The following is a 20,640-nucleotide window of genomic DNA, read 5'->3' on the forward strand; positions in this document are numbered from 1 at the left end:
CATACACGGCAAGAAACGAATGACTAATCCACGGATATACAGAAATAGATCACTAAAATTCTGCGCAGAATTTAACGGGAATTAATAACATAATCACACACAACTTTCAAGACACTGAAGAAAGAGAATGAAACGTGACTCTTCGCAACTTCCTGCGCGCTAACTTTGTAACCTTTTCAAAAGAAAGTTCTATGAACATCGATTCGTGACAGCGTTTTTTTTGATTACCTGCTGGTTCGGATACCCCTGCTGATTCTGGTACTGGTTTTGGTACCCCTGTGCGGTCTGGTAAGCCTGATACTGTTCGGTCTGCTCCTGATTCTGCGCCTGGCTCTGTCCGAATTGTGTGGGAGTACCGCCGTTGTTCTGCGCTCCAAACTGGCTCTGCCCTCCCAGACCATAAGAATTCTGCGCTACGTATTGCTGTTGAAACTGATTTTGCATCTGGTTAATATTCGGCTGCGTTTGATTGTACGGATTGTTGGAGGGCGGGTTCGTGTACTGGTTCTGACTCTGGGCCGTGTACTGGTTCTGGTTCTGTTGGTTCTGAGTGTTACCAACCGGGTTTTGGTTCTGGCTCAGGCTCTGCGCCGGCCGCATGCTAGCCCGTCGCATGGACTGCGTTATCGACTGAGTCAAGGATTGACTAGGCGCTGAGGGACTCGCGGTCGTCTCTCCCGGCAAGGAAGGGCCCTGAATTTGGGCCTGATCCTGAGCCCCGCTGCTCTTAAGTAGGATGCTCTTGGCCGGCGCTGCGTCCTGTGGCGGCGGGACGTACTTTGGGATCTCGCGATTGCGCAGGCGCTCGAGTCCCGGCTGCCTGAAGTCAGGCGCAAACTGGCGCGCGGTGTGCTGCGCGATGTCCGAATCCTCGCGCGCATGTTCCGCCGCTATGTCAGCGAGCTCGGCCTTCCCTCTAGCGGTTGCCGTCCGCGATATCGCGATGTCCGCCTTTTGCAGGGCGATCTTGCTCGCCCGTTGGGCGGCGTTCACTGCCGCCTCTATTCGCTCTCTGAACTTTGCTGAGCGGATCAGGAAGAGGTGTTTCTTCTTCTGGCTCGTTATCAACACGTTGTTCTTGTATTTTCCCTCCTCCTTGCTTCCGTCACGGAACGTCGTTACTCCGTAGCCGTATTTTCGATTGTTGAACCACTCCCCTTCGTATCGGAGGCCGTCGCTTCGTTCCGATATTCCAAATCCTGTTCTTCTGTCGTTTTTCCACTCTCCAAGGTACGTCTCGGTCACCGATGCATCCATCTGCTCGTCCTGAAACGTCATCACGTTCATACAATGTGCTTCTTCATCCATTTTTACTCTTAAACATGATGCTCAACGCGTTTCAGCACCTTTCTGAGGTCTCGGAATACTGATCACGGTGTCGAAAAATCCAATTTCTTTCAAATGAACTAAGAAATGTTTTTCTGTTCAGTTCGCCAAGACTTTAATGAGAGTCCCTAACAAAAATACCGTTAAGCAGAATATTGTAGGTAACACTTGATTTCCGCGGATGTTCGAAACCTTAGAATTTTAATCCTGACTCGAAACGGTGAAATTCAACAAATAAAATCCCAATATGGGGAATGAAAGTGACTGAAACTGATTAGACGCTCATCAAGGTTGGTATTCGTGGTTTTTCAGAAAAGTGACCAAATTCGTGGTTGCAATTTGACGGCTCCGGTATGCCACATAGAATCCTTCTGTTCCAAGTCTGCCTCTTTTTAAAAAGTTCGGGGATCACGATGTGAAAAATCTATATAATTCAAGTTGCGAAACAAATGTGCTGTAGGAAACATCAAAATACAGGTGATTCAACGGTCGCAGTTATTATTCGTCGAATTGAAAGTACAGGTTTAAGTGATCCAACTGCCGATGAACTTTACCTCAATGACGAAAGAGGCATTGCTATCCGTGTGGACGGAGGCCGACGCTTGGCTCTGCGAGCTCTCGGTCGACATCCATGACGCAGAACTCGCATTGCTTCGTATGCTTCCGCCCGTGCCACGTTTTTCAAGGTCACCGGTGCTCCGTTGCTTGCGGATTTTCAAACCCTGAGAAAGAAAAAAAAACAACGTGATTCAAGATAGAGACTATCTGTTCCTGCTCTCATTATAATCGTCGTCAGTGAAATTCAGTAAGCCGTACAATAAATCCAAACATTCTCATATTCTGTAAACTCCACTCCTCCAAATTCATTTTGAAGTTGTCGATATCTTGTAGGTTTTTTTCCAGCAATGTTTCGTTACATTGACGTCACGCACTTTACAACCTCGTTCAAAAACACAATTTTACCCACCGAGAGTAATCCCTTCTTCAGGCCTGATTTCTCTGTCAGACTTTTCCGTCGCGCTGGAGGATCGTCGCTCCTCGCCTTCAGGACAAATCCCCCTCGGCTGTCATCAACCCGTCGATCTCGTCGGTCCGTTGGTTCAGGGGTCGGAGCTGGGGGCGCTGGTCCCCCGTCGGCGCTTCTTAGGGACGTCAGGGACGCCCTCACCTGCTTCGGCGGCTTGTAGTGCGAAGCGAGGCCGAACGGGGCGCTCGCCCTCACTCCGTAACCGTGTCGCATCCCTCGGAGCCATTGGCCCTGATAGGTTCCTTCAAGAACGGTACAGCAATTATTTACAGTCAATCATAACGAGGGTTAAGAGGATTCTGCAGTTCGTCCTTACCGACCGAGTAGAATGTCACTTGTTTTGGCTGTTCCTAAAGCTTGCGAATCGCTTTTGCGAAAATCTTGCAGTCGAGGCAGTTTTAAATGCCATTTCGAAGAAGAATATCCAAAACCTGTTTTATTTTATGCAAAAATAACGTCAGAAAATGTATTCCTGTAATAAGTGGTAATTCAATTACAGGAATACATTCCTTGGCGTTATTGGTGCGTGAAACAAAACTTTTTTTTGGATATTTGCATTCAGCATTCCATGTGGAATAGCGCGACTTTTTTTCTTCAGTGATTCGTAAGCGCGGGTAATTGTCCGAATAAGTGAAATTTTATTCGGTCAGGAAAAAGTGACTATTGCATCTTTTTAAGGCTTTGCGATTGTGATTGGCATGAGATTCGATATAATTTTTTCTCAAAACGTCGGTTCAAATTCAAATTTTTCATAATATGAGCTTTTAGATATGGGAAAGTGTGCTTTGGTCAGCTACAACTAATATATTATCATATTACTTGATAATAGAATAATTTGTAAAATATAGCCCCAAAGACCGTCTTGCGGAAAAATGAAAATTTTGAATTCACTCATAGTTTTCAGAAGAAATTTGACGGATTCTTGTAAATCCCGTTAAATTGGCCACGTGTCCCCGTGCTCAAACCACCTTAATAATGTATGACATGAATTTTTTTGACGCCATCGAAGAATTACTGTATCCATAAGTGTTTGGTTGGAAGCACAAGGAAAAAAACTTGGTAAATCCTTTCTCTAAATCCAAAATATTACGAAATAAAATGAACTCAGTTTTTCCAATGGTTTTCCAACCAAATACATACGAGTACAGTGAATAATAACCTAGCTAGACCAAAAAACTTAACCGACGTTATTGCGGGCAGTTTTTAAATCTCACTTCCGTTTGATTGGCTTGTCTATTCATGCCTAAATATATATATATATATATATATATTTTTATCGCTGTTACTTTCTGGTCCAGAATTGAGGAAAGTTGAAATGAAAAATGGCGGGTAGAGTTAAAGAAAAGTTTTTAGACTCCTCGTACGATCAAATGGATATAGCAACGATTTAAATAAACCTTCAGAAGAATCAACATCAATGGAAAATTTTTTTAACGTTTGTACAAGAGATCTGTTTTATTGATCTTACTAGGATGAAACTTCTGGATTAAGTCAAAGTTACGTAAAGTAATTTGAATTCATGAATTCGTTCGGAGTCAGTGAATATTTTCAAACTCGCAAGCTCCGTCGCGAAATGTCTTATAATCCACCGAGATGCTGCAAAGTCACGCGTGTATAATAGAACTGGTAAGAACATTAATTTCTAAGGGAAATTTGCAATTTCGGGGCATTTGAATGACGCTTGGTAATTCGGGTCGTTAAGTCAGTGGCGAGTGAGGTAATTTTTGGGGGAGATTCGCGGGAAGGAACGGCCCTGTCGTAACTGTAGTGGGACTATATAGCTGGTCAATCCTGAAATAGCGCGAAGCAGGCTCTTTACGAATGTATGAAATTAGCTGAATCTTACCTAGCTGACAATGAGTTACAAACCGCGACCAACCACCTCGCATCTTTCATCTCGAAAAAAAAAGAAAAACAAAAGGAAAGGGAACAAATGATTCGGAAAAGTTGAAAAAATCGCACGATGGCTCGAAATCTAGATTCATCAGTAAAGCAGCGAAGGTGAAGACAAAAGTGATTAAAATGAAAACGGCCGTGAATCGAATTGAAAGTTATTAAATTGAAGTTACAGAAAGAAAACTAGAGTGAAAATAAAGGAGAGTAATGGTAGAAAAAGAAGTAGATAATTAGTTATGAAACAAGAACATTATGTTGCAGACATCACGGAATTCAGAGTATAGAACAACTCGATGTATACAAAATTTAGTGCCAGAAACAAAGAGCTGGAATAGAAAAGCACAGAGAGAAGACAGTTGTTTGAAAGAAAAACCGTAGGGAGAAACCGAATCGTAGAAATTGACTGGCAAAATTGATTAATACGTGCGATATTTTTATTTTTCTTTGTTTAGCATTGTCGATAAATTGTTTGTTTGTCGGGTAGAGAAAAAGCGCTGATGATTAATTAATATTCATGTTGAGACGAAACCGACGCACAATAACATTTTCAGGAGGTCTAAAAGACGCAGCCTGAATTCCACGTTATTTGAAATCTTTTACCATGACGAGTTCCGAGACAAATTTTCCCGTTGAAATGAATTTTTCGATTAAGGTAAGACCGAGAGTGAGAGCGAGAGAGTGAAAGATGGGGAAACAGGGTTGAATTGTATAAACCGCGGGCATGTTGATAAATTCTCGCCTCGTGTACGCGGAGCAACGCTCAAGTCGTGTCGATGGTTAGAGCCGAGCTTTGAGCACGAGTCTATTACAGTACCGTCGACCCTGTAAAGCGGCGTTCACACATATTGTAAAAATGTGGTTGATTTTCTCAATTGAAAGAAACGTAATTTCGTAGTTGTAACTTTTTTTTCAATATTCTCGTTGTTGAAATAGATTTTATCATATCAAAGTCAATATTTGAAAATACCTTAATTCTGTCGTCGTATATACTACAAAAAAAAAAAAAATTGAAACAGAAGAAACAAAATTGTAGTTTTTAATGAAAAAAATTACGGTTAGAATATTTCCATATATTATTATCATCATCGTTGTTCGATTCAACAAAATTTAAGGCACACGAGTATTAAACGTGATGAGGATGGGTTGTTCACGTGCCCAAACGAGTATTCAGACATGCCTACATTTCTAGCATGCCTACTATATATACACACATACGTCTACACAGAGTTTGAAGAAATATATATTTTAGAATCGGTGATTCGTTCGCCACACGAGTTGAATATGTTCAGTAAAATTTCACCTCGTTCTCTAGTGTTTCAACTACCTGAACTATTATCGTCACATTTGTGCAAATTGAAAATATTTAAAATTGCTGTGGACAGAAAATTGTTGAATGAATCGATTATCGTTACAATAATAATTTTTTTTCAGGTTTTTTTTTAGGTGGTTCGGATTTGTATAGGTTGGATTAGGGTTGGGATTAGGGCCAAGTGGACGGATTAGAGCTGCCGTGCGATATTCAAGATGCGGCATAAAATCAGAGAGACATTGAGAGTCTGAGTATGTATACCCTAACAGGGTGAGTGTGTTAAGTTAAATTTAGTATTTGCTAGACGACGACGATGGCGACGACGAACTATAAGGCCGTTACGCAACTCAACCGTACTTGTCCGCTATAGTACATACAGCGTCAATAACGAAGAAAGCTGTAAAGGTACGTAGAAGAAAAAATTTAGCTTCAAAATTTATCGATGTGTAAAGAAGTTCCCACACTCATATCTCACTAATTTTATCTTTTCATTTCCCGTATCGCATGTATACTGAAGTAAGTAGTTACACGGCAGCCATTGCCGATTTACTTTCCTCCCCGAATTCTCGACGTTTCGAATTTGCCCCTGCGGTGAAAACGTGACCAGCCTATCCTGCTGTTATTTTCTTCAACGTGATGTATCACGGGGTAATTATTTTGTCCTGGTAATTATTCTGCGAACGAAATACAATCCGAGGCGTAACGAGCTGTATCGTCTTCGGCCGCCATATTGATTCCAGGGTCGCCGGATTATTCCCACGATTTCTTTTCGTTCTAATTGCTTCTGTTCCCAATCCAACAATCCTAACCTACGACAATTTATGCACTATAACGGATTGAGAGTCTCGACTCAAAAATGATTCCGGTTGCATTCCGATGCGTATTACAATACATGAGTTACCTATACGCTGCAGAAAAATATATGCGGTGTACCTACACTTAATATTTATGAGCGAGGGAAAAGGCGTGTAAATATAGCGTGCGGTAACGAGCTGGGTGGAGGATATACGGGCGGGATATGTAGGCACTGAGGGACCGGGGACCCCCTGCGTACTCCCTGGACTAGGAGTGCTATCGAGCGCTTGCTGGCTCGTCGAGTTCGTTTCAACGAAGCGCCGGCTGGCTGGTTGCTCTGTTACAGACGCCAAACCTGAGGCGGTGAGCAGGTCGGGTCCATGTGAAAGGCGGCGGTACGCCTGACATACCCGCAACCGGACGCGCCTACTATAACCTCAACCATTCGAATGGACGCGTCGCCACATGGCGTTGGATGCCTGCACTTAGCGATAGAAAGATAGATACTCGGAAAACGATTTTGTCATCATCCCATTTTGGTCTGCAGGCCGTCGGGTTTTCAGTCAATTTTGATAATACGATACAGGTGTTCGAAACAGACAAATAGCCGGACTTCGGAACTAACAATTTCCGCCATTCGTGTGTTTTTCTGTGCACTGTTATTTTCATTCGAATATATTTGAATTCAAAGAATTCCGTTAACCGTCGGGTTTCCCGCCTGCGGGAAATCGATCGATTTAAACAACCGAGGGGTTGAAATTTATACGAACGAATTAGGTAGGTACGTTTTGTAACTGGTTTGTCATTGCATGTACAGAAAAGTAAGAAGAAAATACTCTGTATATATACATGTATACATATATGTGTATATCCTACCAACGTGCGTATCATGATCGCTATTTAACCGGGCCGGAACACGCGCCGAATTCCACTCGATATCCTCCTCCTCCTTCTCCTCCCCCTTGGTGTGTATAATAAAAGGTGTATATGCCTGTATATATGTAGGTAGGCTTATTTACCTCTGACTAACCAGGAACCTGATCGAGGGAGGCGCAAAACCCGCAGCACAAAAATGATCTTACGGCTCTTTATACCTATCCGAACATCCCCCAATTCTAAACGACCTGGATATAGTTATTATATAAACGGACTGGTCATATAGGTGTCAGTTTATTTTAACCGATCTCTGTGACCCGAGGTCCATGCTGAGTTGTCCCCTTTTTCACCAGTTCAAATTCTGCTAATCATATACGCATGATTTTGTTTGATCGCAAAATTCTGATTATTCGAATTGTCTCTTCGATCGTATGAAATGTTTTTCAAGTTCTTTTTTTAAATTAGAGTTGTTATTCGAATAATTTCAATTCATTGTGCGAATTTGCGGGGATCTTGTCTTACTTTATAGTCGGATGTTTTGTCCTCAGCCCCAATATAGAATTTCGATGAACTGACGATCAATATGGCGGTTCAAAGTGAAAGCAATTGACAGCTCGCCGTTGAATTCTGCGGAACTCTTGTTTTAGACATGTTTAGCAGCCGTAAATAAAATTATGATTCTTACTTTGAAATTGAAATATTGAAGATTTTCCAAAATTTTGGTACATATATAGGTTTAACGTGAATAAAAAAAAAACACGTGTTCGATTAACAATTAAATATAGACAATTCTTCAGTAGAGGGGTTGAACTGGCCCTGTTCAGTTTTATACGCTAAAATTTCTTAATACAACGATATGCACTCTTGACTCGCATTTTAAAGTGTATCAGCATCGACGGGAGAAGCATTATAGCCACAAAATAAATTACGCCAGTATCTACGTCGTGAATACATGTATGTAACTTATATGCAGAGATAAGTTTTATTGCATTTTTATTCGACAAGAGACTTTTACTTGGTCGTACAGCGTATCGAGCTTTCAAGCATCGCTACCGCCGTTATTACAGCCCGAGCTAATAGCGTATGGGGTATTTATATATTATTATACCCACACCACAGTCAAGGATCAAGGAAGTCAAATTAAGACGGAATTAGACACATTAAGGCTGTTTTATCGGCGTATATCTTGAAGCACCTGCGCCTTTATCGCTTGCAAGCATTTGGAAAATTTTCTCATTGGACAAATAAAGTTCAGCTCAAATTTGTTTTTTTAAATTTGTGCGATAGCAAAAAACTTTATTGCAATTAATTTACTCGGCTTTTATAAGTCCGAATAAAAAATTCTCAAGCTCTACTTATACCTCTTCTTTTTCGATTTGACATGAGTTTAATTCATTGCGTACTTTCTGAAAACCCGATGAACACCAAGACCAAGAATAACATTTCACTTCATTTTGTACGATTCGAGTTAAACTTTGGAAAGTTATAAAAACGCGGAGAAAAAATACTTGTAGTATTTTTTCTTCCAACAATGGTAATCCAGTCCAACTTTGAGAAGCCACTAAAAACGCGTTCAGAGACTTGCAGAACTAACTAGAACTTCTACAGAGTCCCTTTTTTTGTATGAATGGTGATGCGAGCACAACCTTGAGAAGTTGTTAATACGCGTTGACAGAATATTTGATCTCCTTATTCAACTAGAGTTAAACTTAGCTCACAATCAGCGAATTTCGTCATAAGAATGTGATGAAAAACAATAATATCTATCAGCTTTTTACTTGACGAATAATTCAAGCTCGATATCACGAAGTTTCGAAAAAACAAATAAGAAGCAAATAATATTTTCACGCATCTATTCCTCCGCACAATTTTTTTTATTTCTTAGTATATATTTTCATTGTATCCACTACACGCGACAATCCGTCGCGACGTTGCGTCGTCGTCAAGGTCGCATTGATTCCCCCCCCCCCCCCCCCCCCCGCTCCTTTCATCCCCCTGCTATCGCTACACTCCCACCTCCCCTCTTTCCCTCTCCTGTTATTCGAAGCTTCTCTCTGTTATTGCGTACATAACGTCCCTTCGCAGTATATGCGTAATACATGTCTGGGAGTCTTGGTATTGCACAGGATCTCGTTATACCACTTGCGTAAAACACACCCGAATTTCCCCAACACTTACGTAGTATGAATACATTATCATAAGTGTATTCATTCGGTCGAAACGTTTATGCCTCGGTAAGATAAATAGGAAAAAGAGACTAATTTTTCGTTTGGCGAATTTCTTCCAACAAAATAAATCCACGGATAAATGAAATCCTCCTTATGGCGTAAAGGTCAAGCAACTCACCGCTGTCCGCGTACGTTTCGGATCCGTAACCGTCGTGAAGTCCGCTGGCCCAGGTACCCTCGTACCTTGCGGTGGATGTGGTGGACTGGCGAACACCGTACCGTCCTTTAAACCCTTGAGTCCATTCACCTCTGTATAACCACCGGCCACGTGTCTCCATCCCTAGACCATGGCGTTTTCCGTTTTGCCATTGTCCCTCGTACGCCGAGCCGCTACACAAGACAAAGCAATAGCAAATTATAACGAAGGAAATTATGACGAAGCAGACGTTCATTTGGTTGATCATTCTTTTATATTATTTCCAGGATGACGCGAGAGCTTTTATATTTCGAATCAATTGTTTCATCAACTCATATCGTACAGCTTATCACGTGAAACCGTTGTAGAAGCTACTGCCAGCTGAAATAAAATTCATGTCGGTCGATTAACCACGTTGTTAAGTAAAACTTGTTTAGTTTACAAAATTGTATAATCTGCACGCGATTTCACATTCCACGATTCGGTGTGAGGAACGCGCGGACACAAGTGTGCGTGGGTATGCATGCGTTTGTGTGTCTCCTCTTTGACCGGATGCCCGTGACCCTAACTGTGTATATACGTGTAGGTAAACGGCTTAATTTCGGGGTTGCCAACAGGTAATTATACACCCGAGGCACGGAGTGAAACCTTTGAGCAAAATTTTCAGGTCACTAGATGCTTATCGACGTATATCTCCCGATGAAAATATATAAAATTTCAACGAAACAAAATACAGATCAATAAGCACTCTGCCTTTTTCTGTTTTTAAGTACACCTAATATACTATAATATCAATCTAATAAATATAATATCAAACAATGTAAAGGATCAGAAATAATAGATCGCCGGCGATTTGTTGAACAAATTATATCCTCGTCACGTGTTATTTTTCAGATATAGCGCTGCCGACGATCTTCTTTCAGATCGATAGCATTTTTTCTACGCCCACGTAATAGCTGACATCGAGACGGGCACAGCGAGCTTTGAACGACCAAAATCCGTCAACGAAGTCAGGAGATATGAGCTTTGAAACGGAGCGATGAAAAAAGCGGCGTTGGAATGGGTGCTGAACTAGCACGCGGTGCGTAAGCAGGTACAGCAACGTAACGCGACGCCACGACGCGCGACGCATTGAACGATGCTTGACTGGTATAGCATGCCAGGCAAAACTCCGAAACGTGACATCTCGGGACTGGGTTGTCATACAGAGTCGAACGTGGGCTTGTTGGATTCTCCACGACTTCAGCTATCATTCAAGCCTAAAACAGTACACTTTCTTCGAAGACTCGAAAGCGAAACCCAGCTTATCCCATCTCAAGACAAGTGGAAAAATCTTATTTGGTTTCTACTCCAAACCCGTCTTATTTTTGATGCTCATTTTTCGTCGCTTTAGAAAAATAGAATTCCGTGCTGGCCGTTACGTGGCTAGGCACACCCTGTGTATGCATGTTTAGGTAAGTAGTCGGGTTTGTAGGTACACGATACGCCGTGTAATACGTAGGGGTATAAAAATACGAAGGCGCAGCAAGGTTTGCCAACGTGATGCACCGAGGTAGATGCATCATCGCCATAGTGTGATTGATGTGTCATGCGTGGTGCGTATATATACGAGAATTTTTGCCTCTTCGAATTCGTTCATTCTTTTTGGAAATTGGGCGGAATGTGTACCGAGACTTAAAAGAGGTGTTACCAATGTATGTACTGCAACATTTATATAAATACACGACGAAGTATGTATTTTATACATGTACATACCTATTTATATATGTATATATAGATATTTATCTGGGTTGAAAATTCTTTCGTCGACTGGCATCACCCAGATGTAACGAATGACTAGATTATTTTTGGAATCGCATCACCCCGCGCGACCAGAGCCTCCTGCTGGTTATACTGCTGCTGCTACTGCCGCCGCCTCTTAAAGTGTTTCTAGGAAACATTGTGTGTCCGTCCGAAATATGTACTCAAAATCTATTGCTAAATACAGAACCGAGTATTGGCATAGGATTTTATATCCGCGACTATTGTACGAGAGGTTTGAAATTCAATTTCCAAATGTGTGCGTATGTATACATATTTGAAAGAAAAAAAAAACAGATGATCCGGCAGATTTCGCTTCGTCATCGATGACTGACGAATCATTTGAGAAAAAATGGAGTGCTCCGTTTCGGTACATCTACTTCATTTTCAAAATACTTCATCATGAATGTAAAAATATTTCAAGTTAGTCTAAGCTCGATGGATTTCCCAGGACGTCACATCGGGCGCGACACTTTTTACAGAATTACCGACTTAGCTGCAGAATCGAATGCAAGACTGGGAAGCGCGGTGGCCCGGCAACCCGAATGGAGTAGTGTCCTTGTACCCTGGTGCCCTACTTCCAGATCAACGACGATTCCTATCCCCTGGGATCTACGGTATAATCTGTGTCAAGGTTGACACGGAGGACTTATAGAGCATTCCCTACACCCCGTCTGAAACCGATTCGCGAATCGACAAACTCCACCCCCACTAGTACGGTAGATATCATTATTCAAAAGAAGGAATTTCGTGCAGGCAAACATAAATTCAACAACAAATATTCGACCGATCAATTGGTACGTTATGCGAACATAATATCTGCGCCAATATATGGCCCGATATATGTGATGGAACGCAGTGAAATTTTTCAACCAATTATCTGACGCATCAGAAAGCGGCTACTTGTTGCTTCCTTGATATTTGTGTACAAGTACGACATATGTTACATAGCAGAAGAGGACGCACACACACATATATATCCAGCCGACAAACGCATAAACGCATTATGTATGTACTAATTTATGTACTCATTTGGTTCCGATTCTGTTCGTGGTTCATGTATCTTACTGCGAGGGTCGAAGAAAAACTTGGATACTTTTATTCGTTTGTTTCTCTTTCATTTTCCTTTCCTACTGTTTTTATGAGAGAAAAAACATTTTTTTTTTTAGTCGTACGACACGTTTTTTCTACTATCGTAGTTAACTTAATTGGATCAGTTGTTAAAGGTTAACCAACATTGTTCACCATATAAATTGCAGTGTGATTTACAAGTATTTATTTTAGTTTTGTTAGATTTTTTGTTCTTTTACGTAAATTTCTTAACGATTTTATCGTGTTGTCATGGAAGTGAGTAGTGGTAAAAATGTTTAATTCCGAACAACACCTGCATACCACGAGAAAAGAATGAAGTCTGTATTTGTTTTCTTCAGTGCAGCAGGAATATGATTTGATTTTTTCATTAATTCATGTTTTTTTTTTGCAATGTCAAAAAAAAGGAATCGCAAGATAGAAGGAGAAAAAAGTGCAAATATCGGAATAAACTAAAACTTGAGATAACTGCGCATAATTGAATGAAAAAAGCAGACGGAAAAAAACATCTGAGATCGAGTTTTAGCCTGAATAATTACATCAAGAAAAATTCTAGGGTTGTTGGACTCACCTGGGCCACGTATAAACGCCCGAAACTTCAAACCCGTAATGCCAGCTCCCCGAGTATGCACCCTGTCCTTTGGGCCCGGTGCAAACGCCGTGGCCGTGGGCCTTACCGTCCTCCCATCCGCCGCAGTAAGTCCCGCCATCGTCGAAGTCGAATCGCCCTCCGTTTACCTGGGCCCGATTCTGGCCGGTCGAGTTAGAGGCGGTAGTCCCCGGCTGGACCGGACTCAGGCCTCCCGCAGGCGGAATCTGGGCCCCACCGGCGACGCCGTTAGGCGCCCCGCTCGCCGTCGCCCCCTGGGGCTGCTGCATCACCCTCGCCTAAGGCCCCGAGTCTCTTTTTATACGGCCCGGGGGCCGGTCAGTGACGGATGGGACTTCCTTAGTCGTCAGAACAGTCGGACTGACACGAGGACGTCCATCCCTCCCCCGATTTTTCGGCCTCGTTAAGACCGACGACGGTATTCTGGAAAACCGATCGTTGATTTCACTCTCGCACGATTGTCTCTGTCACGTTCACTGGGAGATCGGGATTTCGGGGAGAAAAGGAACAGGAATTCCTCAACATTTATTGCTCCGTTTTACTTTAATTTTTAGTTTACCGGTTCAACGAGAAACGCAGATATATATTTCCGCTTTATTCTATCAGTGTAATTTGTTTCCGTACCGATTTACTGGCACCCAGTTATACCGATCAAATTGTTACAAACTCGAGTTTCCGGCGATATTGCCAATTTATTTCACGGTATTAAGTTACCGATCGTTTCGCGTTTTACAATCTTAGACCGAATACATCATCGAATAAACTCCAACATTATCAAGCTTGCAAACAACTCTTTTTAACCCTATTTTCGTAATCCATCATAAATCATCTTACTAACCGATTTCAGCGTACCAATTTTACAACTTAGCAATACAATTATTTATTGTGATTCAGCTAACTTTATAAAATTCTGTTCGTTTTAAAATGCGAAGTTATCTGTAAGCATGTGGAATTTCAAACCGATTTCGGACCGATTTTTTGCAAATAATGTGATCAAGCAGAACAAAAACACCGGTAACAAATACGACTATTTTATTGACGATAATATAAATCTATCAAGTGAACAGTGTAACTAAAGAAGGGCCGAAAATGAGGCAAAACCACCGATAGAACGCAATTTTTCCGGTCACTTCCCTCCGATTTTTAAGTAAAAAACGAATTCATTGTTCTTTGCAAGTGTTGCTTTCAGGCGTTGGTAAAAGTTTACAGATTTTTTTATGAGCTTGACAAGAAAATGAACGCACATTCACCATCCCCGACTGCCTAGACCTAAACAACGCCACTGTTCAATGATTTAAATACACTGCACTGACACGTGACTCTTCCAATCGGTTGCAGCGAGGATCAAGCCACTAAATCACAGGGTTTTCTTTACCGTATATCCCGACACCCGGTTTCGACCTGATTGAAAAATCGGCACTCTGCGACTCTCATCCGAGGCCGGTAAAACTGCTCGAACTTGGTGCGCACCGCACGTTTCCAACGCTCGTAATCCCTCGCGATCCACAATCCGTCTCGTCTGTATTCTCAGCCACTGCAGCAGCAGCAGCGGTAGCAGCAGCACCACCACCACGTTCGGTTCAAGTCGTTCGGTTTGTTACGCAACGCTTCTATAAGCATCCGTGATCTGCTCGGAATGTGGCCTCTCTTCGGTGTCCCATCTCCTGTATACCGCAAAACTTCACCGATATTCCTCAATGCGTATACAAGAGCTTTTTTCTTTTTTTTTTTTTTCAATTTTTCTTACAAAGAATTTGAAAACTCATGTACGTGCACTTTTGTTTTTCAAATACCACCGCGACCACTGGAACCGATTTTTTTCTCTCGCCCCGATCCAGGTTCAAATGCACTTTGCGAAAAAGCTGTTCGCTTTTAGTTTCTTATTCGCAGGGGGTTTTTTTTTTTGTTAATTATTTGTATCGGACAGACAGACGAAGGGGAGGAAGAAATGGGTCGCAGCGAGCTGACGATGAGATGTAATGTGGAACAACGCGGGACCGCGGAATAATATCAGATGCCGATAGCTGAGCCCGAGTGTGTCATGCAGCGAGCCGTGCTGCGACTCTTCGTTTGGTCTCGCAATAATTATTCGCGACGCGCCGGGCGGCGTCACTGTAGCGTCGCGATGCCTGCTCGACTAACCCCCGAGCACCGCCATTCAGGTTACCGTTTACTAGCCACGAGGACCGCATGCGGCGAACGGAATTTCGGAGGAGAACTGCGAATCCAAGTACTACCTCCTTTCTGTTTTACCGATAGACGCGACAAATCGTATTTTAGACTCCTTCATCCCCCTCGGTAATAAAATTTGTTCAAACTGTGGAAAAATAGGGGATTTACGGTCAAGCTTGGATTGGCATTCAGAAGACTTCAGAAAATCTACCACAGAATGCGAAAGCATTACATTCAATTGAAGAGTAAGCTGCAATACCGTCAATTCTTTCAGCTCATCCCAGCACAACCGCCAAACGGGATCATAAACTCTATAGTCTCCAAAATGTCTAAGTTCTCTCAGTACATACTCAGGTGAAAAATATGAAATACGATTTGCTGAATTTTTCGGTAAAACAGAAAGGCGCGGTGTTTACTTAAACCGTTCAACATCCTTTTCCGAACATCTGAAATAAACCCAACTCCTGATCTGAACCTCCCATGACTTTCAAAAGAATTCCCTGGCATCTTTTTAAACCGTACTCTAATGTGAACTATGAATAAAGTTTAGTAGATACTGATTTTCTAGCAGTGACGACAAAAAAAGGTTTTTACTATAACTTATTAGATAGTTGACGAATTGTGCAACTAAGAATTGAAGAAATTTCTGCACTATTCATTAGAATTCAAGGAAAGTCGAGCTAATTCAAGATCGACAAGAGACCCTAAAAAAAACCCCTCATCAAGATTTTATGGCGAGGTACTGATGACACTGTGAACATCAAGGATACTCGAAAGCGTGGACGGTGAGTTACACGCTATACACCAAAAGAAACTATTGCTCCGAAAAATGACTCGACTCTATTTTCATTCAGTTCAAATTTGTTTATAGTAGTTCCATGAATTTAAGTGATAGTATGGTCGGTTCATTCGCTGCTAGACATACGGTGTATTTCAACCGGAAACGTATTCATGTATAGATACAGCCATATACATTTTTACGTAACACATTGAATATCAGTTGAATAGTGAGTAATTTTTGGTGACCGCAAGGACCAGTAACAACATGACTGATTCGAAGGCAAGATCTACTAAACCGCTCTGATTTTGTAATCTATTAATTGACTGAGAAACACTTTCACGTTTCATTTCTAACCCAACGTTAAATCCAGCGGATTGATTGGTCGATAGAATTGGACGAGACTTCAATGGCCAACTAATCAATCCACCGTATTTCAGGTTGGGCATTGAAGCAAAAGGAACTACTGGACTAATCGGGATCAGTTACTTCCCATTTTGATCTTATTCTACCATGAACTTAAGCATTGATCCAGTTCATGGACATGAACTCTGCTAGCTTTGAGCACTGAAGAAGAAGAAACTAGAATCACTGACAAAAGAGACGGCTGAAACACAATGTTATCATTATTTGTGCTCAAAAACTTAGTAGATATCCGCCATAACTATATTATACATGTGTATACCCAGAGACCGGATCCGGCAGTGTAATTTTCTAGATAAACGTTTAGTCAGACGTTTTGTGGTAAATATTTTTACGTACACTAGACACCCACTGCCCGGCTGTCTTACTGAGAAAAGTATGCATGATGCTTATACAGTTTTAGGGTTCGAGCTTAGGTTAAGGCGGAGTGAAGTCTCGCCAGCCAGCCGAAACATACATGCGCCTAGTGTAATTTCGACTAGATATTTCTTTCAGTCTATTTCCCTTGCGTTAGATGATAGTGATGATGATGATGATGGTGGAAGAGGAGTGCCAGGGGGGAGGGGGGCAAGGGGTGTTTAGGTACCAGCAGAGATATATACACCGTCTTGATCGCTGGTTCGCCGTTTTGCTCGCGTGTTCGCGCGGCAGTCGCACGTTCCTCTAGCTGAGCCGGCCTTCTATTTTTATCCATAGCATCGGAGGAGGATTGTTCGGCAAAGTCTGAGACGTCGAGGACTGGGATATCGGGACTGGACGCGATCATCGGCAACCTAACCCCAGAGCCAGCAAACCGAGTCACCGCGAGCCGTGGCGACGGAGAAGCGGAGTGCTGGCGGCGGTTTCGAACCGTTTTATAAATAGTCCAGTTCTGCCCGAGAATTAATACCGGCCACAGAGCTAGCCGCCGCTGCTGTTGCTGCCAACGAATGTCGACCATAGCAATCACTGGCCGATACCATTGTCCTCCGATTTCCCCGATTGTACGCTGGACTAGACCATGTGCGTAAAACGCAAGACGACAGGCCCTCAATTTTTCGAAACCAAGTTGATTCGAGTGGAAAAGAAATCAGAAAAGTTTATTTCATTCTGCACCGTTGCACGTCTTGCTGCGTCCTATATCCAAAGGTTTGGTTTTAGATTAGATTGGGCCAGATTATTGCGACATAAAAAATCCACGATAACGAAAGAAGTCTTTCGAAGAAAATTTGAACGTCTCTCTATTCTTCTGGCCAATCTCGAGACGTCTTGACGACATCTTTGAACTGAATTACGTTTATCCGACTTCAGCACGTCTTCGGGATTCTTTTACGTCTTTTGGACATCGGACATCTTCAAGGCGTCTTATGTGTCGATCAAAGGCATCAGATGCTTTTGGGATTACTTTAAGATGTTGGTGTCTTACTTATATACAATTAAGACGTCTCCGATGTGTCTTTTACATTATTCTTCATTTACACAATCACGAAAGTAATTCTTGAGTATGTAATAAAAAAAATGCCGCCGATGTGTAATGATTGGGGAGAAAATAGACGAAACGCGGATACAAAAAAAAAAGTAAACAAAAAAAAAATTGTCGCAGCGAAGAAAACGGTCGCAAAGACATCTAGAGGACTGTATCAAAAGTAGGTAGAGCTACTGCTGGGTGACGACGGTCAACAGCTGAGAATCGGGTTTCCCTATATTCTGTATTCTGCAACTATATAGAGCACAAGCTATTCGCTGCGGGACCCGCCGCCCGTGGGGTAAGTAGGTGGGTATACATATATACACAATATCTCGTATTTAATTAAATCCGGCATGCTTTATATATTTTTTCGCGTTCATCCGAAGCTAACGTCGCTGTTTCAGGTACGTTTATAGATATATGTGATTTGTACCCCCTGGAAATAAGAGAGACTCGTCATTATCTTTATTATTATCCATATTGTCCTTGTCATATAAAATCCCAATTTATAATTTTATGTATTCCTCAAAGACTCGTTTAATGAGTTGAATTCTATAAATCTCGTTATTTTCGCTCATAAAACATCCAACAGAGGCATGAGAATCGTTCAAATTTTGCAGAAGTCTCTGTTGGTCGTCTTAATGATGTATTCTGGAATAGATAAAGCTTTGTGGGGATACAAGATGTTTTTAAAAAGAGACATTTAGAAAAGGTATCTTCTATTTTTTTTTGAGATTTATTATTAAATCATTGCGACTGGCGGAAGCAACTGTGTAGGTATAATAATAACCATTCCCTATCATCTCATCGCTTTTCACCCAGACAAGACGCGTGTGTAAACGAAATTGCAAAAAAAGACGATTTCGAATTGCCAAAAGAGATATGTAAGGTTTTTCACACTTGTAAAATGTCCGCAAGATTCGTCTTTACCGAATAAAAAATAAACTTGAGTCTTGAAATAACAGGAAAACGTGCAAAAAGTATTTACCTCAAATTCGAAGTTTCGCACGCGTAGCCACGTTATCGATATTATATAGCGTTACTGTCTCTTCGGAAGTTGTGCTAGGTATAAAGTATAGGTGGAAAAGGTAGGACCTGCAAGGCGTATATATAAGATAAATGAACAGCTCAGACGTTCTAAAAGAGACCTGAAAGACGTTTGAATTATTCTGCAGGCGTATTTGCGGCCTCTTTTAGACGTCTCTAGCTATTCCGGTTTAATAAAAAGGTAGCCAGATGCAATCGGGGCATTTAAAAGTGTCCAAAAGACGCCTAAGACACTTTTCGATGCTTCTTAGTGACTCGTGGACGTTCTTTAGTCGCTTTTTCGATACGATTGTCGTCTGGATACCTTCGTGGATGAGAAGTTGGTACCGATAAGTTACGTTGCGACGAGGCGTCGAGACGTCGTACCATCGAGGGGTTGTTGCCTGTGTATAATCCGCCGAATCTGTATACCTCCTCTTCTTTGCCTCCCAACAAGATTTTCCAGTCAAGAGAATTCTGAATTATCTATGTATATATTCATGAACATACCGTAGATGCTTTTGGAATATTATTATTATTACTATAATTATTGTTGTTGTTATTATAAATCCCTGACGATGAAAACGCTGCGTGTTTTACTTGTTATCAGGTTATATACCTCGGTTCGCGTCGGTGATATCGCTACTTACTTATTTTCTTTCACGAATTTCGAATTTTCGTATTTTTTACTATTGGTATTATTGTTATTGTTATTAATACTCATATGACGCGCGTCGAATGATTACCATCAACAGCACACCTCATCACCCTCAACAACTGATTGATGAACAGAACATATACAACCGCACTACCACCAGCACCACCATTAATAACCATTCGGCACAGGCGGCACAGGCGGCACAGGCCAACCCTATAATAATGCGATACTGTGCACCATAGGCACACCACTCACTATCGCCACAATCACAGTCATTAACACAACGGGTATACAGCTCGAAGCACCACTGTACTTATCGCATCTCTTTCTCTTCTCTCGTACTCGTTTTATAATTTTTTTTTTATTTTATCGTTAATTCTGTTTTACCTTATCGGCGTATATTCGTCGTTATATCTTTAGCTTGCGTACCTGTTCGTTTTCATAGAAATATACGAATATCTACGAACACATGTTAGATCGTGTGTTCAATAATTTATTTCTCGTGTTGTTTTTTTTTCTTTTTTATCCGTTGCTTTTAGAATAGAATTAGAACGATGTAACAACGTAACGACAAAGTAACGGGGATGATAAAAATGGTTTGAATGATGATGATGATAATGATGATAATAATAATAACAACAATAATAATAAGTACGGTAGCGATTGAAAACCGAAGCGTTGAATATATTACGGCGAAAACGCGGGCCTTGCGGGCAGGCAGGGGCTCGAGGCAGGCAGGCAGGCAGTCAGGCACACACGACGGGCACGGTTGGATATATCGCAGTATCAGCTACGTCAGGGTGGTGGCATTGTACCGACTCTACTACTACCTCAGTACTGCCCTCGCCCGCGTTCCATGACGATACGAGTTGTGCGATGCCTCACCTCGCCTCGCCTCGATGTTTCGTTTCGTTTGGTTTCGTTCCGTTCCGTTCCATTCGGTTCCTATCGTCGCCACGACGGCGCAAACCGGCGGCGTCCATTTCTCCGAACACATGCGCCCTGTGTTCGATACCCGGCCGTCTTTGTGGCCCAACCTAACCT

At 41.9% G+C, this 20,640-nt stretch overlaps 1 protein-coding gene across 8 annotated transcripts in view; it reads right to left on the bottom strand.

The window, feature by feature from the left end:
- Positions 1–20,420, bottom strand: part of LOC107221429 (junctophilin-1) — a 39,007-nt gene extending 18,587 nt beyond the window's left edge. The window contains exons 1-7 of one of the 8 annotated variants that reach the window (XM_046741754.1): positions 20,288–20,420; positions 19,287–19,424; positions 13,054–13,515; positions 9,576–9,787; positions 2,294–2,595; positions 1,881–2,048; positions 229–1,266 (exon numbers count right to left, since the gene is read on the bottom strand). In XM_046741754.1, coding sequence (XP_046597710.1) covers positions 229–1,266; positions 1,881–2,048; positions 2,294–2,595; positions 9,576–9,787; positions 13,054–13,361 — 2,028 coding nt within the window. In that variant the 5' untranslated portion in view covers positions 13,362–13,515; positions 19,287–19,424; positions 20,288–20,420. Of the gene's footprint in view, positions 1–228; positions 1,267–1,880; positions 2,049–2,293; positions 2,596–9,575; positions 9,788–13,053; positions 15,829–19,286 lie in introns of those variants that run through there. The other 7 variants (XM_046741761.1, XM_046741759.1, XM_046741757.1 and 4 more) reach the window with 7 other exon arrangements.
- Between the last annotated feature and the right edge of the window lie 220 nt (positions 20,421–20,640).

Source organism: Neodiprion lecontei, chromosome 5 (genome assembly GCF_021901455.1).
Source record: "Neodiprion lecontei isolate iyNeoLeco1 chromosome 5, iyNeoLeco1.1, whole genome shotgun sequence".
NCBI lineage: Eukaryota > Metazoa > Arthropoda > Insecta > Hymenoptera > Diprionidae > Neodiprion > Neodiprion lecontei.